Source organism: Pelophylax lessonae (assembly GCF_965119305.1).
Source record: "Pelophylax lessonae genome assembly, chromosome: 1".
Classification (NCBI taxonomy): Eukaryota; Metazoa; Chordata; class Amphibia; order Anura; family Ranidae; genus Pelophylax; species Pelophylax lessonae.
Genome location: NC_138768.1, coordinates 271,882,031 through 271,894,798, shown reverse-complemented (window position 1 = coordinate 271,894,798; position 12,768 = coordinate 271,882,031). Strand labels below are relative to the sequence as shown.

The window sequence follows — 12,768 nt, the reverse complement described above, 5'->3', positions numbered from 1 at the left end:
GAGTTTGATATGATCAATTTTCACCTCTGTTTGTGAGTAGCCAATTTTATGTTTTATCAATAAAGCCAATATTGAGGATAATGCGCTAGGTCGGTGCGCCCTTCTTTGTGTTTCTTTGTTTGCAGTAGCTTTGGACTACCCCAGTCCTTTAGGGCAGCAAGACCTCAGCCATCAGAGATGCCATATGAGAGTCCCGTGGGAAGAGTAGTCGGGGAGCTTGGATTTTTAGCGCAGGAGAAAGGTGTTTCATACACCACATCGTTTTGGAGTAGTTAAAAAAGAATCCCTGGTTGTCACCAGAACTAGCATCCCCATTGGAAGATTCATTCTCTAATACTGTTCTGGGGTCAATCCAAATTTGGGATTTTCTTTTTACTTTCCATGATAATGGTAAACATGACAAATAGAATGAATCTCCCTAATGGGGCACAGACCGCAATAAAAATCGAACAAATGTTCTAATTCCTCTCCGCTCTATCCAAAACTAAAAGATTTCTTTAAATGCAGTGTCATGTCACTGCAGTTCATAATATATATGGGACAAGTGCAGAAATGATGATTTCTCTGATTTTTCTCAGAAATTACTTTGCTATGTGCTTGTTCTGGTTGTGTCACTCAGAGGTAATGACGAATTGTGTGTGCCACTCAGGCTGTGAGGGGCTCTAGTCCTGTGCCCCCCGCTATGAGTGCAGGTCAGGGAAGGAGCTAGTTTCGGCTCCAGTCATCCATGTGAAACAAAAGCTGTATTCCATGGACCACGCATCAATGTACGAACGCTGTAATGAAGAATGTGGCAGTCTCAGCCCAAGCTCCCACCAGGCCATGTCTACCAACGCATTTCGCTGTGCTCCTTGGAGCCTAAATAATGGGGATGGATCCCGTTCCTTACAGCAGGTTTGGAAGGAAGGCAAGGTGCGTCCGATTCTGGACCTAAAGGCACTGAATTGCTTCATGCGAGTTCAAAAATTCAAGATGGAGTCCGTTCGCACGGTGGTGGCTTCCCTACATCAGGGGGTTTTTTTTTGGCCTCCATAGACATCAAAGATGCCTACCTTCACATCCCAATATGTGCAGGACATCAACAGTTTCTGCGTTTTGCCGTGGGAGAGGATCACTATCAGTTTGTGGTGTTACCCTTTGTTCTCGCCTCTGCTCCTTGGGTCTTCATAAAGGTGTTCGCTCCGGTCCTGGCGTTGTTACGCCAGCAGGGGATATCGGTCCTGGGTTACCTGGACAATCTGCTTCTCCGTGCAGAGTCTCCCACGGCGCTGGTGACAAACTTAGAGGTCACCATGAGAAGTCTGGAGGAGTTAGGTGGATTCTAAACCTTCAGAAGTCGTCCCTGGTCCCTTTCATGAGACTAGATTTTTTGGGTCTGACTTTGGACTCGTCCTCAGCCAGGGTGTTTCTTCCTCCGGACAAACTTCAAAAACTTCTGACTGCGATTCAGCTATTGTTGTTCAGCTAATGGTTGTCCCTTTCGGACCTGTATGAGAGTTCTGGAACTGATGGTGTTGTCCTTCGAGGTGTTCCCTTTCGCTCAATTCCACGAGAGAATCCTCAGAAGGAAATCCTTCTCAAATGGAACAAAGATCCTAATTCCCTGGACAACCAGATCCAGCTGAGCCAGGTGACCAGGGTCTCCCTGATATGGTGGCTTCGATCCCCGACGCTCAAACAAGGAAAATCCTTCCTCCCTCTATATTGGACAGTTGTCACCCCAGATGCCAGTCTGTCCGGGTGGGGAGGTGTTCTCAGCAAGCTTTCTGGTCCCTGGAAGAATCCAGGTTATTGATCAATGTTCTGGAGCTGAGAGCGATCAGGCTTTGCCTAGTCCACTGGACAGAGTTCCTTTTTAGGGTTTTCCAGTGCGCATTAAATCGGACAATGCCACAGCCGTGGTTTATATCAATCACCAAGGGGGCACCAGAAGTGTCCTTGCAGCCTTGGAGGTGGCAAGCATCCTTCGGTGGGTGGAACGCTTTGTTCCAGCTCTCTCCGCCATTCACATTCCAGGAGTGGAAAATTGGCAGGCGGATTACCTCAGTCGGCAGACCTTGGATCAAGGGCAATGGTCTCTCCATTCAGAGGTGTTCCAGCAGTTGTGCCTTCGTTGGGGCAATTTGGAAGTGGATCTGTTGGCATCTCGGATCAAAAGAGTGCAGAGGTTTGTGGCCCGCTCTCCGGACCCTCTGGCAGACACCAGAGACGCGCTGGTGGCTCCATGGGGTCAGTATCAGCTGATGTATGCCTTTCCTCCTCTCAAGTTGCTGCCAAAACTTCTTCGTAGGATCGAGGCCGAAGGGATTCCGGTCATCCTTGTGGCTCCGGACAGGCCTCGCCGTGCTTGGTACGCCGTCCTGGTCAGGCTAGTTGCAGATGTTCCTTGGAGACTTCCTCTGAGGGAGCATCTACTGTCTCAAGGGCCAATCTTCCATCCTGCTTTACAGTCACTGGCTTTGACGGTTTGGCTGTTGAAAGCCAGGTGCTGAAGGCCAGGGGACTGTCTGCTGCAGTGATTCCCACTCTGCTTAAAGCGAGAAAAACGACTTCTAGAAATATCTATCATCGTACGTGGAAGTCGTATATTGCGTGGTGTGAGTCTCTTGGGGTTCCCCCTCGTTTTTACTCAGCGGCTCGGATCTTGGCCTTCCTTCAATGAAGTACTATCTTGGCCTTCCTTCAATGAAGTACTATCAAGGGTCAGGTTTCGGCATCGGCTGTTTATTTTTTGATGGCAGCCATACCGCCATTATTGTGTAGGGCACCTGCCCCTTTTTTAGAGCTGCGGGACTTTTAGGGTACCCTGGCTGCGCGTCCACATCACGGCGGGAGGCCCTCTTATAAAGAGGCTATTTCCGATTTATGCAGGAGGGGCTTGGAGGGCAACCCCCCTGTTGGCATTAACCACTCCAAGCGGTAGACTTGTGGACTCGACCCGGTTGGGCTCTGGACTCTGCAGGCCTGGAGGCCACTCTGATAAAACTCAATACAAAGACAGCATAGGTTATTTCAGAATGACCTGATATCCGTTTTATTTCGTTCAAACTTATATACTAAAGTATTGTCATAGGAAAACATTGAAAGACAAAACATGCCCAGTGTCCCTTAACTACATATTTAGATTATACATGACATGTCACAGGACTTTTGGCGGTTAAAGAAAAACTAGACTGCTAGGTCTCACTTAGATCGAAACTTGTCTGGAACATTCATAAATAACAATCCTGTGAAAACCACAGGATTTATAAAGAACTGCGTAGGCGAAGATCTAGTTCTCAGGAAATTAATACAGTAATCTTATAGAATGATTTTCACACAAAATGGCTGAGCTATGGCTCAAGGTCCATATTCCTTTCACCCCCCCCCCCTTGTTTTCTTGCAGGGTTCAGTAGGTGGTCCATTCATGGGCCCTTGGTCGGCGTCCCCTTTGCGGGATCGCAGTCGGTGGCCCTCCTCCAATTATGTTTTTTGGGTGATCTTAGTATATAGCATCCACCGCCCTCCACTGCCTCATCTGTCCATCAGATCCTGAATCTGTTTCAGCCACTACGGATGCGAGTCACCCTACTGGGTCTGCGTCCAGGCACCCTGAGTGCTCAGACAGTGAGGATGTTTCCTCTACTCCTCTAGCCGTATATGAAAAGGCGCTGGTGGATGCACTGATTGTGTCAAGAGCTTGAAATTTTAAACATGGCAGCGATGCTGCGTCAGAGGCGCCGGTCCCTTTTGGCACCACAGGGCCTCCACTGTGGTGGGGGTGTTCCCCTTTCCCGCTTACTTTGCCAACATTATCACATAACAGTAGGGTTGGCCAAAATGCACTCCTGTGGTCCCTAAGTGTTTTGCTATGCGGTATCCTTAGAAGGATTCCCTTCCTAAAAAGTGGACGGTCCCACCTGTAGTGGACTCGCTGGTTTCAAGGTTAAATAAAGCTACCCTAATTCCGTTTGAGGAGTCCTTGGCCTTTAAAGATCCAATTGATAGAGCGGAGGCTCTGGCCTGCCATATGTTTCATTATGGCTGGTTCGGCTTAGGCCAGTATTTACTATTGCCCTGGTGTCGCAAACTCTAACAAGTGGGCATAACGTTTACGCTGGGACCTGAAGGGGAAATGGCTTCCCCCTGCCTTTGCGCAGCTGGTTGATCAGGGGCTACAGTTTATCTGTGATGCCTCTTTGGATATGGCTCCAATCATTTGAGGCTGTCTGTATCAACAGTGGTCCTTCGGTGTCTTATCTGGCTGACCATTGCTGGTCTGCAGAACTGACGTCTAAGAAGACCTTATCTGGTCTCCCCCCTGTTTGTGCTCATGGATGGACCTCGGAAAGGGTTGGCTTCTTCTGCTGCAACCATTTCCAGATGGATCAGACAGACAGTGATTCAATTAAGGGTCAGGTTCCTCCTTTCCCTGTTAAGGCGCACTCTATTTGGGCGCTTAGTGCCTCCTGGGCCTTCTGTCAGTGCTGCAGGTTTGCAAGGCGGCCACCTGGTCATCTGTGCACACTTTCACAAAGTTTTAGAGGGTGGATGTGTTGGCATCTGCGGATGCTTTTTTTTGCCCGCAAGGTTTTGCAGGCTGTTTTTTTTTAAAAACGACCTGGTCCTCTTTGAGGGTGTATTTTTTTTTTTTATTAGGTGAGCTCCATTTTACCCGGTTGGCTATGGTTTAGCCTTGGGAATTTTTTCTTGCTGTTCCCATACCCACATGTTTGACACTGCTTTGGGACATCCCAATTGTCAAGAAGATAAGGAGCTGTGCCCGTTAATGAACGAAAGAGAAAATGGGATTTTTGACTTACTGTAACATCCATTTCTCTGATGTTCATTGACGGACACAGCACCCACCCCTCTGTGGAGTTGGCTTTCTTCTGACACTGCTTGTAACAAAACTGAGTGCCTATAGCTGAGAGTGGGAATATAACCCGGGACTTCCCCATAGGCATAGTCAAGCCTTTTCCTGCCTAGTGTCCCTACGCCTGTAGGGAGCAGTATAACCCAGTGGTCAAGAAGATAAGGAGCTGTGTCCGTCAATGAACATCAGAGAAATGGATTTTACGGTAGGTCAAAAATCCAATTTTTTAAATTTTTTTTATCCTTCTGCATTAAGATAAAAAGCCTTCTGTGTGCCGCAGCCACCCCCACCCCCTCTCTATCCAGCAAATTTTTTTTTCTCCCATGAGTCCCTCCACCTTCCTCTCCCTCCTGATTGGCTGAGACACAGCAGCGGCGCCATTGGCTCCCCCTGCTGTCAATCAAAGTTGGGTAACCAATCAGAAGGGGGGGCTGGGGCCGAACGGCAACTCCGTGTCTAAATGGACACACGGAGCTGCAGCTCGATTCAGGTGCCCCCATAGCAAGCTGCTTGCTGTGGGGGCACTCGACAGGAGGGAGGGGCCAGGAGCAGCGAAGAGGGACCTCAGAAGAGGAGGATCCAGGCTGCTCTGTGCAAAACCACTGCGGAGAGGGGGCAAGTAAAACATGTTTGTTATTTTAATAGAAAAAAACATGAGACTTTACAATCGCTTTAAATACAGCCAGTCATCCTTGTTTACTTTTAGAGGGTTTTGTTTTTTCCCCCAGATATTTGTGGAGATGTGGCTTCACCATTACTCTCATGAAATGTACCTCAAGATGCAGTCTCCTCATGCTAAGGTAATGGCTTATTTGCAAGATGTAATGTGTATGTATGCATAGTTAAGCAAATGTGCAAAGTAAATTTATCAAAGAGACACTCAGTTTGCACATGCAGGGTGAAGTAACAGAGTCATTTCACCTTCCTCTGCTGGAGATGCTTGCCATTGTCAGAAGCCAGTAAAGGAAAAACCCCTGTGTAAGCTCCAAACTGAGTTGTCTGGTCTTACACAGGACCGAGCATTCTCTTCCTGCCCCAGGTAACTTCTCTAGGCCAGTCACCAGGCACAAGTGCTGTTAGGAGGGAGAATTAACATGCTGATTTATACCTGGAAAAATGTGTGATATTTAAGATTCCCTGTAAAGGGTCACGCTAAGCGTCTGGCAAATTCACAGTTCATAGAATCCTAGACAGTTCACAGAGAACATAAATTATTTTCCAGTTACCTGGGAACTGTTTGAAAAGGTAGCTGCAGGTTTACAATATTTTTGTGTGTTTTTCGGTGAGATTGAGCGTCTTGTTGAATCCTGCACACCATTTCCTGTTTTTGGTTACAGTATGAGTTTTGCACATCTGCTACTACTTACACATCACCTGCATATAGAAGCATATTCCTAAATTCCTCTTTCTCAACCACCCTTTGAGGGACATGGCTTGATAATTGCCAGCTATAGAAAAAAGACTGAAGGCCAGCCCCTTGAGGCTATACTACTTCCACCTCACACTTTTTCCCTGCTGCTTTGTGTCCTTAAGATAATGGATGTTCCTTTACTTCAGCTATATTTTTTGTTAGAATTTCAAGATTGTTTTTCTACTGTCAACAGCTACTGGTAGCTTCATAACAGATCTTGGAAATCCCAGTTAGCAAATGAGTGCAGGTTTTCCCAGTCCTTTTTAGATTTAGTATATTTTTAAGTCATGTTATTTTCATTACTCCATAACAGTGCATGGGACATAGATCATAGATATCAGATAATTTAAAGGTAAAGGATACAGTTGCTGTAAGAGGGGTTATCAAAACCGCATAAATACCTAAGGTAAAAGAAAAAAACCTCAACAACCTTAACTAACAGTAGAATTCAACTCTGGTATATAGGTAAAGCACAGATCAATAAAGCCATAATTTGAACATGTGTGAGGTCCTCAAAAATAACATTAGGCCACGTTGCTACAATTCTGTGGTTCAGTCTGATACTCTGAGGGGCAGAGCGCACAATCCTGTACTTTCCCAGTCCTTTAAAGCCCAACTCCAGATTCAAATTAACTTTAAATTGATTGTTTGGGCCAAACTGGTCCAAACTATTTCACTTTACGAATGAGTGCACTTGTTGCAGCACTGTGTTCTGGCAGCGGGACGGAGACCTAGATAATTACTCTCAAGCTGAGATGAGACTGCATCAACAGTAGTAGTTTCTCCCGCAGCAAAGCTAAGAAATCGCCAATGACTGGAAAGCTAGGAATATATAAATATGTTAAATCAATTATATGTTGATGGATATCAACAAGTTTCCATGATAAAGAGAGGCAAAGACTTCCTCCTTTTAAAAACTGATAGGGACAGACTTTCATGTGATTGCAGATTTATATATCAATCAGCTAGGATTTCTTGGGTTGCCACAGGTGTTTAGATTTAAAGGAACATAATTATGTAGACAAGGAAGAGGTCAGTCTACAATCCTTAGCTTTGCACCGCTGTGGTAAATTCGTGCTCATAGTGAAAAGAAAGTGGTGCGCTAACCTTCCAGTTTTGCGGCAGCACTAGAGTTAAAAATGGTGAAGATAGAAAATAGTGTAGGGCGCTCAACAAAAATAAGAAATGAAAATAAGTTCACATATAAATAATCCAAATTGTTGGTGATTCCCACACAATATGAAAAACCTGGTGTATTTGTCTGGACCCATCTAATGCCTGATAAGGAGAAACGCGTTGGGGAGAGCAGCCACGCCGTCACACCATGCCATGTGGTCCGCACTGCAGGCGGCCACGTTTTTGCATCTTGGAACCATTGTTTGTGCTTAGTTCCTTCTCTGCCATGTGCGTGCCAAGTTTGTTTTTATTTTTAATAACGTTTTTTAAAGGATAATGCACTATTGGCACCTTATATTTTTTTCCACCATGGGGGAGCTACACTAGAGAATATTATTACCAGCCAAATTTGCGAGTTGGATAAGGTGTAGTGGAGGAATCCCTAAGTCCACGTATTGGAGCCGCCATTGGACACCTTTCACCGGGCGCATCCATATATCAACATTGGTTCATGTCTACCCTCTTCATACTTCTGGTAAGAAGTTTGCACTAACACTTGGGTGATCTTTCATTTTATTCACGAGTGGAAAGTGCTTGTTCACGATTAAGGCTCACATTGCAACGTTATCGGTTAAGGGGCTACTCCCTCTACTTCACATATAAGGATATATTGATTCATTAATGACTGAATTGAAGATCTCCTGATTCATTGAAGTTCATTCTTTGGCTGTTTTGGGATCCGTGTGCATGATCTGAGGACTTTACTCATCCTTTATGTGTTATGGATAACATGCCTGTTTATATGTTTATTTGTACACTATTATTTCATTACACCTTCATTTAAAGGTTTTTTCATATTGTGTGGGAATAACCAACAATTTGGATTATTTAGATGTGAATTTATTTTCATTTCTTATTCTTGTTGAGCGCACCACACTATTTTCTAAATTAGTGCTCATACACACCCCGTTAGTTTCTCAACAATTTTATCCAGTGAAAACCGTCTCCCATGAAGGGTAAGTAAAATGAATCTCCCCAGCCTTGTCAGCTACACTGTGGACATTGGAATGCTTTGAATGGATCCTAAACCTCAATAAATTATCCTTCATTCCATTGCCACACTTGGAGTACTTGGTCATTCTCTTAGATACCGTTTTAAGCCAAGGTCTTCCTGCTTCTGGAGAAGTCAATGAGAGTGCAGAATCATGTTCAACAATTTCAATCATGATAATGGTCTTCCCTGCAGCGTTCCATTTGAGTGCTTGGGCTGATGTATCCACCTTTTGCAGCAGTTCCATTTGCTAATTCTCCCTTAAGAACCTTGCAATGGAACATGCTCACAACATGAGATTTATCCAGTCTTTTTTTTCCTCTGGACAAGATAATCTGGTTTTCTCTATCGCTCATTGACAGACGTAGTCTTCTTGATTCTCAAGAGCTGGGTTATGTTGTCTCCGCAGGAGTAGGACTAGGCAGAAAGACAAAACGTTCTGGCTCCACCTTAGGGGCAGTCCCTGAGGGTATATCCTCCCTCTCTCTGCTACAGGGAATCAGTTTTTTTCTGTCTAGTCAGGAGTAAGGACCTAAGTTCCTTGCTGGAATCTTTTGATCCTGGCAAGACTTTTTTTCTTTAAGAAAAAGACATTTTTTAGGTAGTTTTCTCCAGTGTTTTTTCCTGTGAGATCTTCAAGCAAAAATGCCGGACTGGGCGACACTTGTGGTCACCCCAGCCGGCCTACGAGCGCGCGCAGACCATGGCATTGCGCTTGGTCGGCCGCGACATATTCAAGTAAGTATGCGGGGCCGGGCGACGGGCTGGATGTTGAGATCCAGTGGTCACCCCGGTTTCTGCCTACGAGCGCGTGCAGACCAGAGCTCCGCGCTGGGTCGGCCGCGACGGAGTCCCAGTGAAGGGACTGACTTTGCGAGTTAAAAGTCTCGCTTGGACGCCAGGTACCAGAGAGTCGAGGCGTCCACAAACCCCCACCTCGGTGGAGAGGGTATTGTGAAGAGAGGGTGCCTGTCGGTTCGGTATGGTGAGTAAACGTTCCCTTTTTTCCTCATTATGAGGCAGTATATATTATGGGCCCCTCCATATATGGTCAGTATATATCTGATACTTACAAGTCCCCCTTGTAATACAGCAGGTGTTTGTGGGAAGTGGACTTGGTTCAAGAGCTAACACTCTACCCAGCAGACTGTAACATTACAGCAGACATAGGAGGTATAATCCTACCTTATGTGTAGTGTATCTCTGTAGATCCATATATCCCCTCTTAGCAGAGTGCAGGTGGATGTGCTGGGAAGACGATATCGGCGGTCCGCCGCCATTTTGCCGTAGACCGAATGCATGTATGTCCTCAGGTCACGCCGGCCGCCATGTTTTTGGAGTCTTATGTCTCTTCTATGGGGGCGGCCATGTTTTGTGAGCCCAGCTACCTCGTGGAGGGCTGGGAACGCCGGAAGGCGTACACAGGGGGCGGAGCCACGCCTTCTGCCCGGGAAAAAGCAAACAGCTCCTTCCAGTCTGTGTAAGACAGACGCTGACTGCAGTTGGTTGGAAACTGCACTGCATCGGTTGGTGAGCCTTGGGGGTCCCTCTCTCTCTCTCTCTCTGGGATCGAGAAGCAGGTACTCTGAGGGGGCGCTATTGCGCTAGGGGGAGACACACAAAAAAAAAAAAAAAAAAAAGAAAAAGTTTTTTTGTTTTGCTGGCAAAGGTGTCCTGTATTAACATGGACCCTGCCACTCATGTATCTCCTCCGGATCCCCTCGAGGGGTCTGCGGGATCCTCCAGCACCCCATTGACAATTGAATCATTGTCAGCTATTATGGAAACTTTTGTGTCCCGGGTGGAAGTGGCTTGTCAGGGACAGGGCGCAAGAAAGCGACCCCCGCCTAACCCCTTATTATCTGAAACCTCGGATTCAGACTCTGAGCCTATTTCTGCAGTTGCAGGTACTTCATCTGGTATTGGTGTCTCGGGTCCTGTCTCTTCAGACAGTGAGGAGGATGTTTCGGCATCCGCCATAGCCCGAGAGGAAGCGTTGGTAAACGCACTCATTGTATCTGTTCAAGAGACCTTAAGGTTACAGGGTATTCCATCGGAAATAGCTGAAACTGAAATCCCTTTTGGGACTAAAAAACGCATCAAAGTGGCGAAGGTTTTTCCATTGCCCAAATGTTTTGGCAATCCAATCGAAGAAGAATGGCGTCTGCCAAAACGCACTGTTACTATTTCTAAACGCATTGACAGGCGTTATCCGTTTGAGGAAACCCTTATTAAGAAATGGACAGAACCACCTGTGGTGGATTCACCAATTGCTAGATTGAATAAAGCCACGGTTATTCCTTTAGAAGACGCTCCGTCTTTTAAAGATCCAGTGGATCGCAAGATAGAAGCTATGTCTCGCACCATGTTTTCCTTGATTGGATCAGCTTTCAGACCTATAATAGCTATTGGTCTGGTTTCGCAGGCTGTAACTGAATGGACCAAGTGGTTACGCCGGGACTTAGAAGAGGTCCCTCAGGCGGTATCAGATTTGTTGGAACAAATGATACAGGGGTTACAGTTTGTGTGTGATGCGGCGTTAGACGCCACTCCATTAATGGCGCGAGCATCAGTCTCAGCAGTGGTTCTCAGGCGTACACTGTGGCTAAAAGGTTGGTTAGCCGACCAAGGTTCCAAAAAAGCATTGGCTAATATCCCCTTTTCAGGAGAGCGTCTATTTGGAGCCAACTTAGATGAGATCATTAAGGATCTCACCGGTGGAAAGAGCACCTTTTTTACCGCAAAATTTTAAAGGTAGAGGAACTCGTCAAAGACGAGGGCCTTCTTTTTCTGCTCACAAGAGGTTTTTTCGTCCAGCGGGTGAAAAAACTAAGTCCTCCAAAGCTCCTGCAGGAGGCGTCAGGGGTCGTTGGTCGGGCAAGCAAAAGCCCGCCCCCTCCAGACCTGAAGATAAACCATCCAAAGCCTGAAGGTGCGCCCCCACCCATAACTGGGGTGGGGGGACGTCTTCGCCAGTTCCCGGATCCATGGCTTTCCAGAATCCCGGACAAATGGGTTTGCGAAGTCATAAGGTCAGGGTACAAGATCGAGTTTCGATCTCTCCCACCGGCGCGATTCTTCCCTTCCAATATCCGACTATCCTCAGATCGTTTAGAAGATCTGCGGAGAGCAGTCACAGATCTACTACAACAAGGAGTGGTAGTCCACGTTCCTTGGACAGAACGGTTTCAAGGGTTTTATTCAAACCTGTTTACAATACCCAGGAAAGAGGGCAAAGTGCGTCCAATTCTGGACTTAAGAGCACTCAATTCTTTCGTCAACATAAGAAGATTCAGAATGGAGTCCATTCGCACGGTAGCAGCCTTCCTGCATCCAGGGGATGTCCTAGCGTCCATAGACATCAAGGACGCCTATCTTCACATTCCCATTTTCGCAGGACATCAGCGGTTTCTACGCTTTTCCGTAGAGGAGAACCACTATCAGTTTGTGGCGTTACCTTTCGGTCTCGCCACGGCTCCGCGGGTCTTCACGAAGGTGTTGGCCCCAATGTTGGCACTTCTGCGCCAAAGAGGTATATCGATTCTAGGTTACCTAGACGATCTTCTGCTTCATGCAGAGTCTCCTCAGACCTTGCTACAAAACATAGAAATTACTATGATTTCTTTACAGGAATTCGGGTGGCTGGTGAACCAGCAAAAGTCATTTCTGGTTCCCACCCAGAGGCTCGAATATCTGGGTCTAATTCTAGACACAGTCAGGACAAGAGTTTTCCTTCCGGTAGGGAAACTCCGAAAGATTCAATCAGCAGTCCAGTTGTTACTGTCCAACAGCTGGTCTTCCCTTCGGACTTGCATGAGGGTTCTGGGGTTGATGGTGGCTTCATTCGAAGCAGTCCCATTTGCCCAGTCCCATACCCGAATTCTTCAGCAAGAGATTCTTCTCAGATGGAATCGGAATCCGGAATCCCTGGACAATCAGATACGATTGAGCAAACAGACCAGAGAGTCTCTGGTTTGGTGGCTTCGGTCTCCAATGCTCAGCCAGGGAAAGTCTTTTCTGCCAATATATTGGACGATAGTGACCACGGATGCCAGTCTATCCGGATGGGGAGGAATTCTCGGTCAGTTATCTGTCCAGGGACTTTGGTCCCCGGAAGAATCCAGGTTACCGATAAATGTATTAGAACTGAGAGCGATCAGACTTTGTCTGATTCACTGGACCGAGCAGCTCCAGGGCAGCCCGGTTCGGATCCAGTCGGACAATGCCACGGCCGTGGCTTATGTCAATCACCAGGGGGGCACCAAGAGTGTCCGAGCGGCCAAAGAAGTGGCTTGCATTCTTTGCTGGGCGGAACGATTTGTTCCAGCAATCTCT

The 12,768-nt window shown here is 46.7% G+C and overlaps 1 protein-coding gene across 2 annotated transcripts in view; it reads left to right on the top strand.

Moving 5' to 3' along the window:
• SMPD4 (sphingomyelin phosphodiesterase 4) overlaps positions 1 to 12,768 on the top strand; it is a 168,910-nt gene that overhangs the window by 30,569 nt on the left and 125,573 nt on the right. For both annotated transcript variants that reach the window (XM_082255892.1, XM_082255891.1), the window contains exon 9: positions 5,584 to 5,655. In XM_082255892.1, the coding sequence (XP_082112018.1) occupies positions 5,584 to 5,655 (72 nt within the window). The remainder of the gene's footprint in view (positions 1 to 5,583; positions 5,656 to 12,768) is intronic.